A 24,409-nucleotide genomic window follows, 5' to 3' on the forward strand; every position below is an offset into this window, starting at 1 on the left:
GACGCTTCGGCGCTGTCCATGGTGGTCGTGGTGTCGGATTGGGCCATGGCGAACTCTGCCGACGCGACGAAGGGCGAAGAGCAACCTATGAACAAGATGTGACGGGTAAGTTGATCTTTGTCATGCTTACCGATGGAGGTGCAGAGGCATACATGCCTCTGTTGTCATTCTCCTTCTCCGGTTCCCCAAGAGCGAAAGTGACTGATAACGTATCGTAAAGTGAATGAAATGAACAATGATTTGAAAACAACTGTCTGTTTCATTGATCTCTTAGGATTATATACAAATGAAGGGTCACGTTGTACGGACGCCGTACGGACGTGACTGTTCGGGAAAGGCAACTGTTCACTAGAACAGTCTAGTACCGAAGGGACATGCCCGTTCGTAGTGCTACAGTTAATTACTAATCTAATCTCTAATCCTAACTGCTTGTACGGACGGATGAGATCATCTATAGAATGACACCTGTTGTGTTGGTGTACTGGCTGTCATTTCACAACAGGAACATGACTAGCTTTCACTCCACGTTGATGCGTGATCAAGGTTTGTGATCCACGAAGTCACCTCTCCTCTTTATTCCCTCTTTATTTTTCGCTGCCTGCCCATATGCACTGTGCTCACACATCTTTCGAATCGGCCGGCAGCAGCAGCAGATTGTGGTTTGTGGGTTGCATAAAGTGTTGATTGTGAATTGTGATTGAGTTCTCATTGCTCCTTTAATTTCCCCTTGGGTGAGTGCACTTGCATTGCAGCATGCAGTACCATACCGGCAATGGCTAATAAGTTTCATTTCTATTGCCTGCGACATCTATTTGAGCATTTATTCTGGCTTTTGTCTTCCTCGCATGCAGCATTCTACATCGAGAAGGCGTGGTACGTGGAGGCATGGAGGCGCCGCCATCAACGCGGCGCTGTGGGTGGTGGGCAAGGCGCTAGACCCTGTCAAGGACGGCCTACTGGAGGCATGGGCGGCCACCACCGGGCTCACTCCCAACGTCCGCGAGCTCAAGCTGGAGCTGCTCTACGCGCAGGCGATGCTGGACAACGCCCGTGACAGGGAGCCCCGCAGCCCCGCGGTGGTGACGCTGCTGCATGAGCTCCGCCACCTGGCGTACAGCGCCGACGACGTGCTCGATGAGCTCGACTACTTCCGCATCCAGGACACGCTCGACGGCACCTACCATAGCCGCCGACGTGCATCCTCGCGGCTGCATCCACGAGCTCGTGCGTGATGCTTGCTACACGGCCGAAGCTGTCGGTAAACGACTCTCATGCTGCTCCTTTTCATGTGCTGACAACGACCGAATTTTTTACTTTTTAGCTCTTTTTTTTAAAGTTTTTCACAAATAAATCTCTGAAGGAAAGATTTCAGAATCTAGACCTTTAGCTCGGCGCCATCAATGCTGGCGTTGAGCTAACACGTCTCAGCGCCAGCGTCCTTGGCGTCGAGCTCCTAGGCTCGAAGCGGACGTGGAAGGTGACATGGTAGGAAGCTCGGCGCCAGTCACCCTGGCGCCGAGCTCGACGCCGTAGATTTAGGCGCCAAGCTCGGCGCCAGGGTGACCGGCACCGAGCCTTTATTTTAACCCCGCCACAACCTTCCTGCCCGAGCGTTCTTCCTCTTCTTTCTCCTCCCTCTCGGGTTTTTTCTCTCCCCACTTCACCTACTTCACCTCACGAATCGGCATATTGGACCTTGAAAATTTTGATTTGATTCGTAGATCTTCGAGAGCAAGGTATCATCGCTCCCCTCCTAGTTTTTTTCGCATCGATTCGGTATATATTAGTCAGATTTTTGAACTTAAGAATCGTCATTACTTAGGGTTTCATTCTTTCCCTCAATATATGTATTATACAACCGTAGAATGATGCCAGGGTATGGAAAAGCTAGCAAACTTAGGAGCATGTAGTTATGTTATGGGTTCATTGTTGTGCATCAAATGAGAAACCCTAGGTTTAGGGTTTAATGTTAATTGCTTTCGGTTCTTAGAACGAAATTGGTTGTATTGTAGTTATGGTTCGCATTGACATTTATTTGTGATGTTTTGATTTTTGTTTGTTAAATTACATCTGTTTTGTTAGATGCAATAAATGTTTCGGGAGGAGTTTTGGCAAAAAACAGGGTCGTCCTCGAGAATTATATCTCGACGCGTCTAGCAAAGATGTCGCCGTCCCTCCTGACCTCCCTGTCCCTAACTGTGACTATGGTTTCCCGGCCCATGTTTTTCAATCGAAACATCCAGACACAGCGGCGCGTTGCTTCTACACATGCAGCCTCGTCCTCTGCCTTGATCCACGCTTGTTCCAACGGTAAGCTGGATCTACAATGTACTTCAGCCCATCATATGGAGGCCACTCTCCAGGGTCCCGAAAAGGTACGAAGCGGGGGCTCCATGTGTGCACAAGCGTATCGACACTGAACTCATGAGGTATCCTGATCTCGATATTATAGTTGCGATGCCTAGCTGCTGCCACCAAATGAGAACATAGGAAGTGGTACTGCCTTCGTTTACCACAAGTGCATTTGAAATCTTGGAGGACAACCACATGCATCCTCGACTCTCGGACCTCGTCGTCGTACGTTGTACCGCCCCTATGCTCGACCTGATAAGTCCCTGTGGCATGGTCAAAGCATGTAACCTCATGTGTGCCGGCCCTTTCTTTTGCCTTCTCTAGGTGTGCCTTTAGTTTTGGAGCCCATATCTCTCCATCACTCCACAATTGCAATGCATAGGCGTGTCTATCGTTGAACCAGGCAACAAGCTTATAGAAGGTGAATTGAACAATTGCATTCATGGGCATACCACGTATCCCTAATAGCAACTTATTGAATGACTCCGCTATGTTGCTGCACTAAAACTCGTACCTCCATCCACTAGCGTCATGAGCTCTCGTTCATTTCTCTAAATCCCTCATCAAATCTGTGAGCCATTGTCTACCTTCTGCATTTGATGCGGTTCTGACCTGCTCCAATTTTTTTCTAAAAGTACTTGTCCTCAAGCTGTCGAGCAGCCTCCTAGAACAGATCAAAGTTACCCTTCACACCATCCTTCCGGAGTAGATTCTCGGCAAGGTGCCGAGTACACCAACGATGGTGCAAATGTGCATACCCCTCTATCTGCTCTCGCACGGCATTAAGTATGCCCTGGTGCCTATCAGATATGACGCCAACCTCCCTGCCAGGCCCAACCATGTGTATCCGGACTAGCCTCAAGAACCATCCCCAACTGTCATTGTTCTCCTTCTCAACCAAAGCAAATGCCAAAGGAACCAACTTGTTCGCGTCACAGGATATGGCTATAAAAAGTGTGCCCTGGTATTTGCCAATAAAAAACGTACCATCAATGGAGAAGACGGGACGACAGTGCCTAAAGGCCTCGACACACTGAGGGAAGCACCAGAAAGCACGGAAGAATATCTGCCTCCCATCCTTCCATGCATTTGGTTTTGGGATGTACTCATGATGCATGCCTGGATTCACTGCTTTGATTGCATTGAAAAGAACTAGCAGCTGCTCATACCCATCCTCCCAGTCCCCATATATCATCTTCCACGCTCACTGCTTAGCCCTCCATGCTTTACCATAAGTTATCACATAACCTCCATACAACGCCTCAACAGTCCTAATAATTGTCCTCGCCTTCATGTTGGGTTTTTCCTGCAAAATTCTCATCAACCACTTGGCAATGAGGGTAGATGTCAACTACCAATGCCTTAGTGTTAGCTCATGGTCAACACAATTGTGTGGCCCGACAACTTTTGTGATCTTTCATTTTTCGGTGACCTGTTGCTTCCTTGCACAAACCCTCCATGGACAGCGTTCCTTGTCACACACAATTGTGTAACGACGCTCCGCTTATGAATGCAATACCTTGTGAGGTCTCTTTCGTATCACTGCAAAAGCCTACAACCACCTCTTCAATACAGGGAGGTGGCCGGTGGAGGCGCGTGCGCGGGCGGCGGCGGCGGCGGAGCTCGGCTCTGCTCTGCTAGGGCGAGAGAGGGAGAGAAAGAGAGGAAGAGAGGGGCGGGGCCTATACGTAATAAAGGCTCGGCGCCAGTCACCCTGGCGTTGAGCTCGGCGCCAAGATCTACGGCGCCGAGCTTCTTGCCATGTCACCTTCCACGTCCGCTTCAAGCCCAAGAGCTCGGCGCCAGGGACGCCGGCGCCGAAACGTGTTAGCTCGGCGCCAGTATCGATGGTGCCGAGCTAAGTGTCCAGATTCTGAAATCTTTCCTCTAGGGGTCTATTTGTGAAAAACTTTCAAAAAAATGGCTAAAAAGTAAAAAAATCGGTCGCAACGACCATTCTCACTGTGCCTCATCAATGGAAAGGGAACCACCAAAATTAAAGTTTGATAGGTTGGAGATCTCTAAAAGGATGAAGGATATTATAGATAAGCTCAAGCCCCTCTGTGCCAGGGTATCCCCTATGCTTACTTTATAGCTACAAGCCTCCAACAGTGCCACTATCCAACACAATGCTATGGATCAACCTAAAACAACTCCATACAGTGGCGGAGTTGCCAAATGGGCCTCAAGAACGTACTGCTACAGGCAAGCATGGCACCATAGGTAGCAAGCTTGCATGCATCAGGCATCTAGTCAGTAGTAATAGACAAAACAACTATGCATATAGCTATGCCAGTAGACAGCGGGGAAATATACATGCACTTGCACATGACAACTATGAAACTCGATGCATGGGGGGGGGGGGGGGGGGGCTCTATGGCCCTAAGGTAGCTCCGCCAGTGACTCCATACATCGTAGAACCTATATTATTTGGGAGGGACACCCAGAAAAAGAGTACTGTAGAATGCATTGTCAATGGTGAATACTCTGAAAATAAGCTCACAGTGCTTCCTATTGTTGGCCCGGGGGGTAGGAAAGACAACTTTCACACAACACGTATACCAAGAGCTGAAGAGCCATTTTGATATCTTAGTTTGGATATGTGTCTCTCAAACCTTCAGTGCCGCTAGGCTAGCACAGGAAGCTGTAACAAAAATACCTAAATCTAAAGAAGAAAAGGAATATAGCAGTGACCAAGAGCTAATTGAACAAAGAATAAAAGCTAAGCGTTTTTTACTTGTGTTGGATGATATGTGGACATATCACGAGGATGAGTGGAAAAAACTGCTAGTGCCTTTTAGAAAAGGGGAGAAAAAAGGCAATATGGTTATAGTGACAACTCGAAGTCTTGGGGTGGCAAACATGGTTAAGACAACTGATTGTCCTATAGAAATGGGTCGTTTGGAAGCTTCAGATTTTATGAAATTATTTGAAGCGTGTGTATTTGGTGACCAACAGCCATGGAAAAACCATCCTAAATTATTTGATGCTGGAAACAAAATAGTGACCAATTTGAAGGGGAACCCTCTTGCAGCAAAAACCGTTGGGAGGTTACTAATTCTAGAAACCAACTTACTTGAGACCATTGGACAAAAATTCTAGAAAGCAAAGAATGGGAGCTACAAACCAATGACAATGACATTACGCCAGCTCTAAAGCTTAGCTATGATTATCTTCCTTTTAATCTGAAGCAATGTTTCTCATATTGTGCTTTGTTTCCTGAAGATCATGAATTAATTTGGCAGCAATGAGTTAATTCACTTGTGGATAGGACTAGGTATATTGCAGTCATCAGATCATAACAAAAGAATTGAAGATATTGGGCTGAGCTATTTAAATGACTTGGTTTACCATGGATTTTTTAAAAAGAATGAGAAAGATGACGGTTGTCCTTACTATATTGTCCATGACCTACTACATGAGTTGGCAGTAAAGGTTTCATTGTATGAATGCCTGAGCATACGTAGTTCAAATGTGAGGTCCATACAAATATCCCCTAATGTACGTCACTTGTCTATCATTATAGATGACATAGCGATTGGTGATAGAATGACTTTCGACGAATTTAAAAGGGATGTGATTGCGTTAGGTAAAAGGCTGAAAGTTGAAAACATACATACTCTAATATTGTTTGGAACATACCATGGTAGCTTTGCCTTAACTTTTGGTGACTTGTTAAGGGAAGCTAGAGCCCTACGCACTATTTATTTGTCTGGAGTGTCATATAATGTGGACAAGGATATGTTGCACAACTTTCCAAAGCTTGTTCATCTTCGCTACCTAAGGATGAAGTCATTGTTAGATAATCTACTGCTACCTTGTGTGAACACAGTAAGGGAAGGCGGCACCGAAAAGGCCCCCTGCTGTGATACTGTAGCCGCTGCAGGTGCAGGCGCGCGCACGGCTCGTCTGCAGCACTGTAGGCACATGCTGTGGCCGGCGTAGAGTCAGCCCTGTATGTTATCTAGTTACTGTTACAGCATGTGTATTGTACTAGGACTAGATGGATAGAGTTGTATAAATAGACTACCACGGCAACTCAGTAAAGAGAGTTCAGATTTGCCATCTCACAGACAGAGCTTCGACCAACGCTGGTGTCTTGTATTGTGTGTGCATGCTCTATTCTCCCTTCTTTTTCTAGCTCTAGCCATAGTGTGTGGAAACGGACAACGCTTGTTCGTGGTCGGCATGGCTAGTGGGTGTTCTGCAACACTATCGGGTGCTCGGCAAGACTGGTGAGTGGTTCACTCACCTGAGCCGGTGATCCTATGGGCCAACGGTCATCTTGGGGTGATTTGGACCTATGCTTACCTACTTTGGTTAGACTTTATCATTTAGAAGTCCTAGATCTACAAGGATGGATGGGTTCCTTTGATTTGAAAGGGCATATAAGTAACCTTGTAAAACTGCGTCATTTTCTTGTGCCAATTGATGAGCTCACTAGTATATTTGAGGTGGGAAAACTAGAGTTCCTTCAGGAGCTAAGGAAATTTAATGTGAGAAATGAAAAGCGTTTTGAGCTGAGTCAACTCGGGAAGTTGACAGAGCTTGGAGGATCACTTGAAATTAGTGACCTTGAAAAGGTGCAAACAAAAGAGGAAGCTGTTGGAGCCAAACTGATGCACAAAAGCCGCTTACATGAACTAAAATTAGAATGGAATACGGATGATTGGCGCAAGAAGGACCTTATCACTACCGGAGGCGCCCTCTTTGCCGAGGGTCCAGGGCACTCGGCAAAGGCCCAAAAGCCCTCGGCAAAGGCTTTGCCGAGTACCGCCCCCGGCAAAGAGCCCTCGGAAAAAAAATTAACGGCAAAGAGGCTCTTTGCCGAGGGCCATTTGTCGGGCACTCGGCAAATCCTTTTCCGAGTGCCAACGGCGGCACTCGGCAAAGAAAAGCAGCCGTCAACGCCGCTGCTCCGTTGACGGCGCCTTTGCCGAGTGCCGACAGTTTGGGCACTCGGCAAAGACGTTTTTTTTTCAAAAACTCTTTGCCGAGTGCCGCGGCGGCAAGGCACTCGGCAAATACATTTTTTATTTTTTAAAAAAAAACTCTTTCCCGAGTGCCACGGCGGCGCGCACTCGGCAAAGCCATTTTTTAATTTTTTTTAAAAAGCTCTTTGCCGATTGCCTCCCCAACTTGGCACTCGGCAAATATTTTTTGTTTTTTTTAAATCTTTGCTGAGTGCAATGTCCTGGCACTCGGCAAAGTTTCCCAGCTTTGCCGAGTGCCATGACCATTGCACTCGGCAAATCAACCAAAATTGTAATTTTTTTTGTTTTTTACATTCCACTGACACAAACAGTTCAAATATACATCACATGTCACATATATATCACAAACATCACAATAATCACATATATATCACAACAAAACCATTTTCACACATTATATCACAACCACAACTCAAATAACAATATATCTCAACCACAAGTCAAATATCACAACCACAAGTCACAAATTCACAACCACAGTCCATCAAGTCCAAGCACAAGTCACAACCACAAGTGAAGCTTAAGTCCAAGCACATGACGAAACACAACTCCTCAAAAAGACGGCCTATGACACTATGGTGAAGCAAAGGCTCCATCATTCGGTGACGCATGAGCGGGGTTATTCGAACCCGCCGACGGAGGCTGCAAAAAGGATAAGAGGTTGCATGTGTGAGATTCGTCTAGTAAGTTTCTATGTGAAGCATTGGTGTATGTCATAGCTAGTGCAAGCATCTAGTAAGTTTCTATGTCAAGCATCTAGTAAATTGAGAATGTCAAGTATGGTTGTATGTCATAGCTAGTGCAAGCATGTAGTAAGTTTCTATGTCAAGCATCTAGTAAGTTTCTATGTCAAGCATCTAGTAAGTTTGTATGTCAACCATGGTTGTATGTCAAGGAAGCATCTAGTAAGAGTGAACTTTCATACTTACAGGAGTGGCTGTAGAAGTAGGCTGTGGAGGAGCTGCCAACGGCAAAGGTACACCCCCTTGCTGGACACTCCGCATGAAGGCCTCCATTTCTTGCATCCTCCTCTCCTGGGCTGCGAACGCTTCCCTCTGGGCCTGCAGCTACGCGCTCTGAGCCTCGACCATGAGCTTCTGGGCCTGCAGCTCGGCCTGCAATACAAACTTCAATGTTTCAGTAATGCAAATGTAACTTAGGTGTGCAAAGATGAACGTACGACGAGTAAAACAGGACGTACCTTGAGAGCGTCAACCCGCTGCAGTGACGGAGTAGGGCGTGGGCGTATGGGCTGGCTGGAGCTCGTGCTCCGTGCTTGGAGCACGTCGAGAGAGGGAACAATGGTGGAGTCGATGGCGCCGTCTGCAATCCACATCCGCCCATGCTTCTTGCCTCCTCCTAGCCTCATGATGGTCTTTGCATCAATGGGCTCAGTGCGCACATCGTAATCTTCCCCATAGACCTCCCTCACCTTTGAGGTGTACTCTTAGACCTTAGTGTGCACGGTCGGGTCAGAGTACACCTCGCGCGGGACAGACGGGTCGAAGGAGACAGAGGAAGATGCCTTGCCCATGTGGGACATAGCCCACACAGAGAACTCCGAGAGCTCCACGCCCGGGTGTGCAGCCTCCTGCGAGTAAGACGTCAAGATGGTGAGAAATAAGGCAGAACTCAGCGTCAAATAAGATAAAAGAAATCACTTACATATGTTTGTTTGTAGGCGGGGAGGCTGCGGCTGCCTTGATGGTGAGTAGCACCTCGCCTTAGTAGACGCTGGTCCCGCTGCCTCGTGTGGTTCTGAGCGAAGTCGTTGGACAACCACCTATCCACGATCATCTCCCAGCACACGGAGTGGGATCGGCACCACCAAGGAATCACCTACAAGTCATCGATTATTTGACATAGAAAAAGATAAAATTAAACTGACTTAATCTCAAAACGAATCATTATTAATGTTTTTCGTCTACCTCAAGGTACTGGGCCTGGGACAGCTCCACCTGTCTTGCATCAGGCTTGCTGATGGACTGCTTCAACACCACGGCGTAGTAGTCTCTGTGGGCCTGCACGTGCGCCTCGTGGTGCATGTCGGTGACGTACTTCCTACAGGCGGTGGCAGCCGCCTGATCCGCCCAGGCCTCAAGTCCTTCTTTCGGCTTGAAATACCTCTGCATACAAAACTGATGTATCCATTCATTATTTCAATAAAAGACTTGCCCAATGAAAATGTTGTGCGAGAGAGACTTACCCAAAACTCTGCCAGTACCTGCTCCTACTTGTTGCGGTACCTATCGTCAGGGGCCAACTGGTACCTATCCCACGTGTAGGCCGGCTCCCGCACGTCCTCGGACACGTTCACAAGGTCGGGGTACCATTTCCTACACAAAACACTAAGGATGCTTGCGGGGGAGCGTGCAGAAGTACCCGACCAAACCAACCAGGCCCTACACAAGTGATTAAGAAAATTTATCAATTCCTCTTTTGATTTCCAACATTATCATATGAAGTAGTTGTGATAACATCTATAGTTACTTACCTCTTTGCCATAGGGTGAATCAGTGCCCGGTTGTGAGGAAGCGGAGGCTGAGGGAGGCTCACGGGACCTCGCTGGCAGACAGTCGGGGTAGCGGAACTGTCGCCCTCAGCGGCCTTGCCCTCGGTGGCCTCGTCCTCGGCTGCCTCGTCCTCGGCCACCTCGTCCTCGGTCTATCGGACATCCTCGTCCTCAACCTTGTCCTCGGGCGTGGCCATCACGTGCTCCTCCTCCATCACCTCGTCTGAAGGTGGTGGGGAAGGAGTCCACTTCCTCCTCCTGACCCTGGTCCTCCTCCTCTGACCTCCTGTGGACGCTACCCCTAACCCTGACCCCTCGTCTAAAATGGGAGGGCATGGTCTCCCGTAAAGGGAGGCCATCTCACGTCGTGGACGACTGCTCGCCATCACCTGCAATCACAAAGAATGAACAAGACTTATTAGTATATATATTAGAAATAGATTCAAAATAAATAAAGAAAACACAAACTAAAACAAACGTAGTATTACATGTATTAGGAATAATCTTCATGATTAGGATCATATGTGTCATCATCACTGTCAAAATTGTCCAAATGGGCAACACTATCTGAAGGTTCTATGTTGTCTTCGTCGTCATTGACTAGCCTTAATCTGTCAAGCATTTCTATGTCCTTGGCATTTTGCACCACATCTCCATCAACCTCGTCATCCTCCATTTTGTTGTCTACTTCCATTTCGATCGCTTCGGGTAAGACTATCTCAAACGTGCCTGGTAGCCCATCTTCTTGATAGAACTATCCATCATATGTGTTTGTGTTGAAGTTGTAATCATCATTGTTTGGGGCAGGTAGTTTACCGTGTGGAGACACCTGGTGCACAATAGCCCAACCCTTAAGATCTGCTTTGTCTTGGTTGGCATATCGCGTATAGTACACCTGCACGGCCTGTTGAGCCACAATGTAGACATCTTTTCCTGGATAGACGGAATCTTTTCGAATCTCAACTAGCCCAAGATGAGGGGTCCGTCTCGTTTCTCGAGGATTAAACCAGTGGCATTTGAACACGACAGGTTTATGTTTGTGACCATGAAATGAGAGTTCATAGATTTCCTCAACTCTACCATGATAGTCGAGGCCATCAGTACCGGGCGTGCAAACTCCGCTATTTGTGGTTTTCTGTTTGGGCCGAGTCTGCTCATATCTTGTTGTGTGGAAGCGATATCTGTTCATGTCATAACCGGTAAATGACTGCACCCTAACATCATAGCCGCCTACAACCTGTCTCAACTCCTCACTCATGGACGAGTCAGTCTAGGCCTGCAAGCTCAAGCATGATAGGTCGTTATATTAATCGAACGAATGAGAAACTTGGAATATGGAATGTGGGAGCTAAATTGGACATTACCTTTTGTTTGAACCAAGAAATGAAATCAGGCCTCCCCGCACCCGCACCCTGAGAAAGAAGGGTGTCATGTTCCTGCGAGGTAGGATCCCTTGATTGATGCCAGGACTCACGAACAAATTCCCTATCCGAACGAGAATCAGTGGGTTGCATGAAGAATATTCAGGGCATATTGAAACAAGTTTGTTGAGAACTTACTCGACAAACAGCTGCACCTCGGGAAGGTTGGTCAACACATATAGCATGACACTTCGCCACTCTTTATTTCCCAAAATCTTATTGGTCGATCCACTTGCGCTGCCGAGTTGGCCTTGGAACAGGCTATGGGTCCATTCATTTTCGCCAACATTGTAACGAGGGAGTGGATTATGATTGCTAGGAAGTTTCGGCTTATAGTATAGTGTTGTGAAGTTTGCCACCTCCTCCCTTAGACTTGCCTCTGCAATGGAAGCCTCAATTCTAGCTTTATTTGTACATTTCTTGCGAAGAGTCTTTAGACATCTCTCGATTGGATAGCACCACCGGGCTTGCACGGGCCCCCCTAAATGTGCCTCGAACGGGAGGTGCACAATCAGATGCTGCATGGGCAAGAAGAAGCCAGTTGGAAAGATCTTCTCTAGCTTACAGAGCAACACAGGTGCTGCTTTTTCCAAGTCCTGAGTGATGGTCCGAGATGTCTCCTTGGCACAAAGCTGACGGAAGAAAAAGCTCAACTCTGTCAGCACTTGCCAGACATGGTCAGGGACATAGCCTCGGACCATCGCCGGAAGAAGCCGCTCAATCCATATGTGGTAGTCATGACTCTTCATCCCGTTGACTCGTAAAGTGTCTAAGTTCACTCCCCTACTCAGATTTGCTGCATATCCATCTAGGAACATTACCGTCTTGATCCATTTTAGTACTTCCCTCCTTTGATCGGGTTTCAAGACAAAATCAACCTTAGGTCTTTTCCATTGTTTGTTTCGGCCACTAGGAGGCCGCATCTCTTGCTTCGGTCTATCACACAACGTCGCTAGGTCCACTCTAGCCTTAACGTTGTCCTTAGACTTGTCAGTGTTCATGAGAGTTCCCCAAAGTGCCTCGGCGATATTCTTTTCGGTGTGCATTACATCAATGTTATGTGGCAGAAGAAGGTCATCGAAATAGGGGAGCCTCGTCAAGCCGGACTTATGAGTCCACATATGTTCCTCACCATATCCCACAAAACCACCTTCTTCATTAGGCACAAGAGCATCTATCTGAGCACGCACCTCAGCACCACTCTTCATGCGCGGTTTAGGGTCTATCACTGCAACACCTTTCATAAAGTTCTTGATGTCTTGTCTGAATGGATGGTTAGAAGGGAGGAATTGACGATGCCTGTCGAACGACGAATACTTGCCACCCTTCTTCAACCAAATGAACTTCACAGCTTCCTTGCATATTGGGCACGAGAACTTCCCGTGGACACACTAGGCGGCGAATAACCCATACGCCAGGAAGTCATGCAGGGAGTAGTGGTACCAAACATGCATCTTGAAGGATGATTTTGTAGCTCGGTCGTATGTCCATACCCCCTTCTCCTAAGCGTCGATCAATTCATCAATCATAGGCTCCATGTACACACACATATTACTCCCCGGGTGTCTAGGAATTATCAACGATAAGAAGACATTATGCCGTTGAAAGGAGATGCTGGGGGGGGAGATTCAGGGGGATAACAAACACGGGCCAACATGTGTATGGGGCAGACAACTATCCATAAGGATTGAACCCATCTGTTGCCAGTGCGACACGTACATTATGAGCCTCAGCTGCTTTGTCAGGATGTTTGTCATTAAAGTACGTCCATGCTTCGGCATCGGACGGATGCACCATTGTCCATGGCTTGTACCGTACACCTTCTTTATGCCATGTCATCTGTTTCGCGGATTCCTCGGTCATGAAAAGCCATTGGATCCTCAGCACAAATGGAAGGTGCCGTAGGACTTTCGCGGGGATCGTAAGCTGCCTCTTCTGGCCATCTCCAAAGTCTACCTCCAGGTACCTTGAGGATTTACACTTCGGACAATACTTTGCATCCTTGTGATCTTTCCTAAATAAGACGCACCCCTTCGGACAAACATGTATCTTGTCATATGGCATCTTAAGCATACGAAGTAGTTTCTGTGACTCGTGCAAGTTCTTCGACAGAATGTGCTTCTCTGGTATCATGCTGCCAAACACGGCCAACATCTTATCAAAGCCTTCGCGACTTAGATTTAACTCGGCCTTCAGCCCCATAACACGTCCAATGGCATCCAGCTGAAAAACCGTTGTACTCTCATGAAGGGGTTTCTGTGCCGAGTCCAACATTTCATAGAAGGCCTTAGCGGCTTCCTCCATCTCCTCCTTCTCACGTCCTTCTGCAAAGTGAGCTTGGTGAGTGTCATCTAGCATGTCTGCTACTCCGGCATCATCATCAAAAGCCTCAAGGCGTGGTCTCACCACATCCACTCTTATACGATGTGCTTCACCATGGTGGATTCACTGGTGGTAGCCAGCCGTATAACCATTGTACACAAGATGTTTACCCATGGTCACCTTGTCTACCCTTTTGTTGTTGTCACATTTGCTACAGGGACACCAAAGTTTAGAATGTCCTTTAGCTACACCTGAGCTCCATGCATGTTCCAAGAAAGCATCTGTCCCATTCACCCACTCAATGTCAAAGTCACTCCTGCTTCTCCAGCCCATGTACATCCACTGACGGTCTTCCATCCTTACACATATACAGCACATAGTAATGTAACCATCAATTGCATCTACGCGGTGTTCCTACTCTCTAATAGGTGAGGATAGGTCCTAATCCCACCCGTGGATGCGTAGATGAGGTTAGTTTCCATGCTCTGCTCCCTATCCGAGACAGAATTTCGGTAGCACCTCCCCGTCGTTCTCCTGATACACGTCCTGCAAGGGAGAGTGTGTATCTAGATACGGATATACGGTCGCTGATATGCAAAGATCCGCATATCTCCGACCGTATCTATTTTGGACAGGAGACGCCTAACTGGGTTACACGACCTACGACCATGATACGGATAGAGGGGTTGTACCTAAGGTGCCGGTGAGGTCAGACTAGCGGGGTGGTGTCGAGTCGGTGCAGTGGCGAGGCGACGCGGTGCAGGCAGACCCGCAACGCCCACGAAGACGATCGGGGTCCTCTGGTCCCCTCCGACGGATCCTCTGCAATATAAAAAGGCAACAGGTTAGTATTTGTTAAAAAATTCGGTAGCACCTCCCCTTCACGGTGAGGTTTCCATAACCTGCAAAAAAGAACGGCACGAAGGCCGACAACGATGGGCAGCTGTAGCACTCGCACTAGCAGCAGGAGCACAGTAGCACTCACAGAGAGATAGATATATATATATATATATATATATATATATATATATATATATATATATATATATATATATATATATATATATAGAGAGAGAGAGAGAGAGAGAGAGAGAGAGAGAGAGAGAAATTAACATGTCCTCGTGAAAGGGAAATTAACATGTCCTCGTAGGGTGCACTGGTGCACAGGTGCATAGCAATGCAAAGATAAAAGTAAAGCGTCCAAATGTATGACACAAAGAACTCATAGAAAATGGAAACAAATTTCATCTGAGCTCAACAAAATAAAGATGGGGCATCAGAGATCCATGCCATCTGAAGTGACTAAACCATGCGTGACGCTGCCTTGACTTGAGGCCATAAAGGTATTTATCGAGGCGACAAAAAATAGAAAGAGACCATGGCACCAACAAAACCTGAGGGTTGTTGGCAATATAGAGTTTCAGCTTATAGATTCCACCACACAAAGCATAGCCAATTGTTGCAAAGAGCTAGTGAAATTATGGTACTAAGGGTAGTTCATATTATAGTGGTGATGAAAGTTTGTTTATCAAAATCGATCCATGGCATTGAGAGAAAGCACAAAAACTAATGGGCATTATAGCACCAATCTAGGGGTGTCATCATCCAATTGTGATTTTGTAATGAAGAACCCACTTTCCAATAACAATCTTGGCCCAGGGAGGAGGAGGAGGATTATGATCCCATGTGAAGTGGAAACATGCGATATTGAACTCATGTTGCATAGCATCCTACCACTAAGGATAATTGAGATAACCAGGATATATTTTTGGCAAAAGAGAGGGTATTAGCTGGCATAAAACATGATGATAAAGATGTGGGAGAGCAACCAGATAGCTCTGGAAGAGTGGCATGTTGCATAACTTAAACTCACAAATGACTCAAAGGTATTTACTGAAGAAGAAATAAAGAATGCACTTTTCAAATGGAAACAAACAAAGCTACTGGACTAGATTATGTCCCCATTTTTTGATAACTGATTATATCCCCCATTGAGTTCCGTAAAGCATGTTAGGGTGTACTGAATGGAGACATCATGGAATTATTTTAGGACTTCCATAAGCACACTCTTAGAGTTGATAGACTTAATTATGGTGCCATGACATTGTTCCCTAAAGTTGCTGATGCAAATAGAACTCCACAGTTTTGGCTGATTTGTTTGCTAAATTGCATATACTAATTGATTTCCAAAAATTGCATGTTTAGAATTGAGCGTTTCATTGATAAGCTCATCCATACGACACAAGATGCCTTTATAAAAAACAGAAATATCATGAATGGAGTGGTGACCTTACATGAGATTTTGCATGACACTAAAAGAAATGGTAAACCATATCATTCTTAAGTTGGATTTCTTTTTGTGCTTATTAAAATCAAAGGTTTCTCTAATACCTGGGGTAATCGGATTAAACAAGTGGTAAAAGGGGGAACTGTTTGTGTAGTAACTTAGTGACAGCATTGAACGTTATTTTAGTAGCTCAAAAGGGGTGAAACAGGAAGGCACTAACCCCCCCCCCCCCCCCCCCCATTCTTGCTGATGATGTTCTAACTATAATGGTTTTGGGGGCTCAGGATAGTGACATGGTTGTTGGCCATTCTGAAAACTTAATTCATAATGGAGTTGTGATGCTGCAATATGTCGATGACACTATTATCTCGTTCCAATGATTTGGAGTGTGAAAGAAACTTCAAGTTGTTACTATGTCTCTATGAATTAATGTTGGGATTAAAAAATAACTTTGATAAAAGTGAAGTTATCCTGATTCATAGGGATCAGGATAAACTTTCTAACCATGCTGAATTCTTCAATTCCCAAACTATTTTTTCCTAGTTAGATACCTTGGGGTCCCTGTTAGCCCAAGTATATTGCATGTTGTGGATTAGCTGCCACCGGAGGAAACGAGTGCTAAAAAACTGGACATCTGACAAGCTCCTTATCAATTGCCAGTAGGACTACCTTAATAAATACCTACCTCTGCAATTCCACTATATATCATATGTTCATATATTTGCTTCCTAAAACTGTGATAAGAAGCTTGATTAGCGAAAGCAGGAATTTTTTTCTGCTAGGTGGTACCACTAAGCTAAGAGAAAGTACCATCATCTGAAATGGGTGCTTATATGTAAAAGCAAAAGGAAGGGAGGACAGGTATAAAAATTTTTGAGAAAAATGAACATTGGTCTTCTTTGTAAGTGGTGATGGAAGTTAGAACATGAAAATGGCATTTGGGAAGATATTGTTCGAGCCAAATATTTGAATAACTCTACTGTGGGCACTGTTAAACCACAAAAAATGGTTCCTCCATCTGGGCAGACCTACTGAAAATTAAAGGTATATATTTGAGAGGACGAAGATGTAACGTAAATAGAGGTGATAATATTCTTTTGTGGACTGCCTCCGGGTTACAGGATAAGCCTTTATGTCTGTCTCGCCACATTCTCTATGAATTAGCTAATGAGAAAGAGTTACAGTCAATGCACATTCATTAGACTGTCTCCAATCGTGCGAACCCAAATACGAAACGCATTCTTGGTTTAGGTCGTGCACAGGAAAAAGGTCGGGGCACCCAAAACTTCACGTTTCCAACGACGGACGCAAAAGTCCAAGCGCCGCCCGCTCCACGCCTGGCCGCGCCCCGCCGCGGGCCTGCCTCGCCGTCGTCCGAGGAGGAGCTTGAGGAAGAAGGGAGTGGCTGCCGGCGTTGAGGAAGAAGAGGAGCGGGGTCCGGGGCGGCCGTCGCCATGGGAGCTAGCTCGTCCTCCAGCCCAACCGCGCGGCCCCTGCCCCTACCGCCGCCAGCCAAGAAGAGGAGGAAGAGAGGAGCGCACGGCCTCGCCGTCGTTGTCCGCGGGCCGCTGGACCTCCTCCGTGATTATCCCCGGCGGTGGATGTGTCGACGGGGCGCCGGTGGATGACGTGACGACGGCGGCGGTGGCTTCCAGGTGAGGGGCGGCGGAGTTGGGCGGCTGCGCCTTGCTACTCTGCTGCTGCTGCTGCTGGAGGAGGTCCTCGTCGCCGCCGAGGCTGGCCCTGGAGAGCTCGCGCTTGTTCTGCTTGCGCATCTCGCGGATCTTGGAGAAGTCCATGGAGTAGTCCTGCACGGCGCCGTTCTTGACGTCCCACTCCCTGAACGCCGGCATGGTCATCCACCCAACCGCCGCGCCCTGCTGCTCCTGCAGGAACGGAAAGCAGCGGGCCGATTCAGATTGTTGCCCCGCCCAGGTGGGGTCAAAATACGGACGGAAGGAAGGAAGGGCAAGTAGCTCAGAATCGAAGCAAGATTTCCCCAAGATATCAAGAAAGTAAGAACAACTTTCCCCAGGAATCGTGCTCATGCCCATACCTCCTTGCGGTTCTCCATGAACGCTGAGCACCTGAGCCTCTTTCACTCCCTACCCCTCGCCGTTGCTTAACCTGTAAGCTTGTGACTGTGAGCGCTGCTGAATGCTGGAGGAAATCAATCAATCAGGAGCCGTGCCAGCAGCAGCGTCCCAGGCCAAGGAGACGTCGGCCCTGGCGGCTGAGGGGCGTCGACGGCACAGGACGACGCGAATCCCGTGCGAGGAGGGGCTGGCGACCATGGGGCGCCGGAACTGGCCCCCACGAGCGGCGACGTAGGAAGCCCGCCGGTGGAGGAAGCAATCGCAGGCGACGGCGGCGTCCGTGCCGCACGCAGCTCCGGGCGCGCTCCCGCGCAGGGGCGTGGAGGGGAGGGGGGAGCAGCAAGGGGAGAGGAGGAAGAGAGGAGCGCACGGCCTCGCCGTCGTCGTCCGCGTACCGGAGATTTGCGTCGTGGAGAGAGGCGACGCTTATTTGCATTGCGATTCGCCTGCTACGCATAATGGGTGGTCTGTTTGCGTCGTCCGTTAGAGCATGTTTCTTTCACCGAAAACACTGTAGACGACGTATTTTGAGTTTGCGTCTCGTTTTGCCAAGTCTGTTGGAGACAGTCTTAGGAAAAGGGGCAATACACATCCACTACTTGACCAACTTAAATGTTAGTCCTTAGTTGTTATCTCTGCAACTAGAGAATCGGCAATAGTTGCCTTGCTGGTTAGGTGGAACAATGTGGTGTTGAAAAGAAATTATCACTTGGTGGGGGACGCAGCCAATTGGCAACTTGCAGGGTTATTAACCCAAACACAGAGTAGCCACTCAACTAGCAGTTGCATTTCTGAATTGGTAACTGTTGTGCCCATAAAAGCACATAGTTTGTCTCCCCAAATATTAATAGTTGCCCTCCTCAACAGTACTGCTTTCCCAGAAGTAGTTGCATTCCTAAGGAAAAAGCTACTGCAAATTGTGCCCCAAAACTAAGCAACAGGAGTCTCATTCTTTTATTCCTTTATTAAGCAACACCCTAAAAGTCTAAATAGCAAAGGTTTTTGAGCACCCAAAATACATTACTGTTACTGTTAGCCATCTTGACAGAACTGATGATACAATTTGCTAGTAAGCGTGGTATATTGTAAAGTTATAGGATGGATTAAAAAACAAGCTCAGCTCTCTGAGTAATCAAAAAGGTTCTAGTCTTCTAGAAAGCATCAAACCATTCGTGGCCAAGTTGGAAACACTCTCAACCACTGCTGTATGATGTAGGTAGTAAATGGAGCCACAGCAAACTTAAACAGCTATTGTAACCAACAACTACAAGCAACGAATATAGTACCATCTAACAATGTTCTTTCGTCCTTAGGTTCTATGTACTTGCTGACACTGAAAGGAAGGAATGACATTAAGGAGCAATGGAAATGTATGATGAACTAAAGGGCGGCACCTACTTTCTTGCAGTAATATTAGTAGTGGCATTGCAGACCAAGATAAAATATGAAAACTTCAAGGTTTAAGGAGACAGCAAGATAAATCAAATTATATGAGTTTAAAGATAATCATGTTTCCAGAATACATGCTCACGATGTACAATATACAAAGTGCAATTACTAGTGGTTTAAATAAGAAAGGATACATAAGCTATTTCAACAACAACTCATTTTTTACTAGATAAACCACATTGAATCCTGCTACAGATATTGGCTTTATTTTTCTTCCATCCCTATCCAAGTATCCAGTTCCCAACTATGCCTAAGTAATTCAATAGCAAAATACAGTTTCTGAGAATAGGACTGCTAGTATGCTATGCGCAATACAAGGTGAAAAAAAACCTGTCATGAGGAACAAACATGGACATAGTTAGCTCCAGTATAGCTTTTAAGTACCAGTATATCGATTTGTATGAACTAAAGTTTGAAATGTCTAAGTTTTTCTTTGAATTGCAACAAACAGCTTTACTTTAGCACCAATAATAGGCATGACAAGAAATGTAGGAATTTGAGATAGGCATCCAGAGGGACAAAAATGCAGGTGATGGTGCCTTCAGGTGTTTTAGGCATTGTACCAAACTGCAGATGAAGTTGAATCAAGTTTGAAAAGCTGAAATAGATAGCTTAAGCAACTTTCCCTGCTTCGATTTAACTATAATTGCAACCACGCCCACATGAAGAGCTGTAGCATCAACATACACCTAACGAGATCAGATAGTGGGTGGGCATGCGGTATGCAGACACAATCCTAATCTACAACCTACTGCAATCGAATTGAACAAAAGTTTCATTTCAGGTTTGGTTCAGGAATACAATGGTAAGCATTCAACCTGGATCGAATTGAACAACAGCTGGCCAGTCAGTTTCCACATAAATCAGCACCTAAACATTCAGATGAGCAAAAGGAGGTCGCAAGTGTTGTTTGGTCGTGCGGAGGTAAAGCTTTCACCTTTGGGCCCGTAGACACACAGCGGGGCCCATAGACACACAGCGGGGCCCGCTCAATGTATTCCACGACGCGGATGAAGTCCTCGTCCTCCTCCGTGTCGCCGCCGGAGCTGGCGTCGGCGAAGTCGAACGGCTGCCTCAGTTGGGTGCCGTGGATGGCCGACACCACCGCACGGGGGGAGGAGGGCCGGCCGGGCGCGGGGGCGGCCGCCGGTGGAGCCGGGGCGGCCAGGCGCAGGGGGGCCGGTGGTGGCCGGTGCGGGGGGGAGGAGGGCCGGCCGGGCGCAGGGCGGCCGGGCGCTGCTACAGGAGGCCGCCGGCGGTGGTGGCTGGGGTGGAAGAGGGGGGCCGGCGTGGGGCGCGGGGCGGCGCGTAGGCGGGGCGGCCAGCGGCGTGGCGGGCGGGCGGCGAGGTGAGCGGCGGCGGGGGTAAAGAACCGAGCGCGGGCACTGGCCGGAGGGAAAAAGAGGGATTTTGGGGATTTTGGGCCGACGTCGGTTTTTTAGGTTTTGCGCCTTTGCCGAAGGCCCAGATCCAGGGCCCTCGGCAAAGATGTTTTTATTTTTTTAAAAAAAATTCTTTGCCGAGTACCCCTGGCCTAGCACTCGGCAAAGACAGACAGTCTTTGCCGAGTGCCAAGCTGGCACTCAGCAAATTTTCAAATTTGTTTTGTTTTTTTTACCCCAAATTTTTTGTTGGGCCCGCCTACATTGTTTACAACTTCATGTTCAAATTTGGTGTTTTTTCTAGTTTTTTTGTTATATTTGGTTGATTAATTTGATTATGTTGAATTTTTATATATAATTCAAATTTTAACTGCAAGTGCATGGAATATTGTAATTTAGTGCTTCGAAAAATGTTATTCATGGTATTTGGTGTATGTTGAGTCTCTATCCACGAACTCGCATCAAATTTCGCGCATCTTCTTCACGTAACATGACGAGTCACTTGCCGGAAAAGTGTTTTAAAATTATATAAAGTCCATACGAAGTCCGAAAATCACGAAACTTGTCGAGGTGTCATGTTATCGCATGTGTAGGTTGTGGTAAAAATTTGAGAATGTTTCGAGCAAGTTGCGACATCAGATGCATAAAACTCAGACATCTGATGTTTTATGCATCTAGAGACGTCATGTGGAGATATCTGGGTTTTATGCATTTGACGTCGCAACTTGCTCGAAATATTCTCAATTTTTTACCACAGCCTACACATGCGATAACATGACACATCGACAAGTTTCGTGATTTTCGGACTTCGTATGGACTTTATATAATTTTAAAACACTTTTCTGGCAAGTGGCTCGTCATGTTACGTGAAGAAGATGCGCGAAATTTGATGCGAGTTCGTGGATAGAGACTCAACATACACTAAATACCATAAATAACATTTTTCGAAGCACTAGATTACAATATTCCATGCACTTGCAGTTCAAATTGAAACTATATATAAAAATTCAACATAATCAAATTAATCAACCAAATATAACAAAAAAACTAGAAAAACACCAAATTTGAACATGAAGTTGTAAACAATGTAGGCGGGCCCAACAAAAAATTTGGGGTCAAAAAAACAAAAAAAATGAAAATTTGCCGAGTGCCAGCTTGGCACTCGGCAAAGACTGTCTTTGCCAAGTGCTGGGCCAGGGGCACTCGGCAAAGAAATTTTTAAAAGAAAATTTTCAAAAACAGTTAAAAAGTCTTTGCCGAGGGCCTAACGGTGATGCCCTCGGCAAATATTGATGTCAGGGGATGGACGTCGTGTCAGGCGGTGTTGCTGAGGGCCAACAATAATTCTTTGCCGAGGGCTTAGCCCTCGGCAAAGAATTATTGTTGCCGTGTGCTTGTATTTGCCGAGGGTCTGACCCTCGGCAAAGAGTCTTTGCCGAGGGTTGTTCTTTGCCGAGGGTCAGGCCCTCGGCAAAGACTCTTTGCCGAGTGCCCGAGCATTTACCCTCGGCAAATCTTCAAGCCCTCGGCAAAGATGCTCTGTCCGGTAGTGTATACATGAACAGGATGTTCTGGAAAGTCTCAGACCACATAGCAACCTTCGTCACCTATGCATTAGAGGGCATGGAGGTATTAGTCGCCCAACATGGCTAGGTGCAAACCTCTGTGTTAAAAACTTGGAATCTCTTAAGCTTGATAATGTACCTTGGAAAGAGCTTCCACCATTGGGAGAGTTGTTTTTGGTTGATGAGTCTGGTATAGAGCACATGGGTTGCATACAAAGTCAAATATTTCACAACTTGAAAAGGCTAGAACTTACTAAGGTGAGAAGATTAAGAAAGTGGGTTGTGAGCTGCCCGCACAGTGTGAGCCATCCCACATCAACGGTGGAAAGTAGTTGTGTTAGAAATGTGCCTTGCAATTTGTTCGTTCATTTGGAGGTGCTCATTATCCAGTATTGTCCTGAACTGTCTGTGGTCCCAGTTTCCTAGACTCAGGGAACTTACCATTAGGGGTTGTCCAAACCTTTTGTCCTTGCCTCCTATTCCTTGGACTCATGGCCCGTGTTGTGTTACTATGGAAGATGTGGGCTCAGGTAATTTGGTCGGTTTGGAGTCGTTACGTTACGAAAATGATGAATCTGATGTCAGCTTGTCAATTAATAAGGGTAGAGGTGCTTCAGATAGGGCATTCTGGAAGGTGCTGGATTTTAATAACCTAATAGGACTAAGAACAATGGAAGTTAGTCACTGCCCGCCTCTACCTTTGGATCACCTCGTGATGTTATCGTCCCTGAAGAAACTGTCCATTTGGAGTAGTGGCTATAATTTATTGCCCGTAGGCGAGAGCCACATCGGATATCAATTCCCAGTTGAAGTTCTCTGGGTGGGCAGGCAACGATGGTTGCAGTGGGAAGGAGCTGACAAGGTTGGAAACTGACAGGCTCACAAAACTATATATGTTTAACTGTTGGAAACTGACAGGGTTGGGTGTGTTGGAGCAAAACACCGCAGGAATATCCACATCACCATCTTTGGACGAGAAGATGAATCTCGCAGGGAATGAACAATTGCAAAGGGAGGTGGAACTGCAACTCTCGACAACAGAGGAGGAAGGACTAGTGCTCTTGCCACCCCAACTGCAGGAGCTGGAAATCTATCAGTGCCAAGGTCTGAGGCTCCACCCCAACACAGTGGAGGAAGCTGGAGGATGGCTCCAAGGTCTTCGCTCCCTCCGTTCATTGGTGATAGAGAATTCTAGCAAGTTGTTCTCCTATTATTCGTCTTCCTCCTCTCATGGTTTCCCTTTCCCAACCTCCCTGCGAAATCTTCGACTTAATGGTGCAGAGACACCAGTGCCTCTCTCAAACCTCACCTCCCTTGAGAGTTTATACGTCTATGGATATAGCCGAGGTTCAAGAGCTGAAAAAATCAGCTTGTGGCCTCTCCTAACCCAAGGTTGCCTTACCAGTTACCAAGCTATCACTCTCGGGAACGCCCATTTTCTTCGTCGGCCCGGACCTTGAGGTCTCATGGACAAGGGCTTCCACCAAGACTGGGGGATGTTGAGACGAATGATGTCGGGGGAATCCTTGCTACGCCCATCTGCAGCCTCCTCTCGTCCTCCCTCACCAAACTAGTCTTTTCTTTGGATATCGAGGTGAAGAGCTTCACCGAGGAGCAAGAGAAAGCCATCCAGCTCCTCACCTCCCTCCAGCACCTCGGATTTCAGAATTGTCGTGATCTGCAGTGCCTCCCTGCTGGGCTGCGTGCGCTTCCCGACCTCAAGATACTAGAGATTGATGGCTGCAAAAGTATCCAGTCGCTGCCCCAAGACGGTCTCCCGAGTTCACTGCAAGAATTGCACATCTACGAATGTCCTGCCATCAGGTTGCCCAAGGAGGCCCTCCCAAGCTCGTTGCAACGACTAACCATCGGCTACTGTCCAGCCATCATCCAGTCGCTGTCGCTGCACAAGGACATCATCCCAAGCTCACTGCGAGTATTGGATGTCCGTCAGAACTACTGGTGGGGGACAGATCGAATGCAGCTCCGGCGCAAGTTAACAGGAACCGTTCCAATATTGAGAATCTGA

At 47.0% G+C, this 24,409-nt stretch overlaps 1 protein-coding gene and 1 pseudogene across 1 annotated transcript; one reads left to right on the forward strand and one right to left on the reverse strand.

Annotated features, from left to right (window-relative positions):
• The first annotated feature begins 845 nt into the window (after nt 1–845).
• LOC136469026 (putative disease resistance protein RGA4) lies at nt 846–24,409 on the forward strand (annotated as a pseudogene).
• Nucleotides 17,388–17,962, reverse strand: LOC136475395 (uncharacterized). Its single transcript, XM_066472901.1, has 2 exons — nt 17,945–17,962; nt 17,388–17,774 (listed from the first exon to the last, which is right to left on the reverse strand). Exons 1-2 carry the CDS (start codon nt 17,960–17,962, stop codon nt 17,388–17,390), a joined length of 405 nt encoding a protein of 134 aa, XP_066328998.1.

This window comes from Miscanthus floridulus, chromosome 8 (assembly GCF_019320115.1).
Source record: "Miscanthus floridulus cultivar M001 chromosome 8, ASM1932011v1, whole genome shotgun sequence".
In the NCBI taxonomy this organism is placed as follows: Eukaryota; Viridiplantae; Streptophyta; class Magnoliopsida; order Poales; family Poaceae; genus Miscanthus; species Miscanthus floridulus.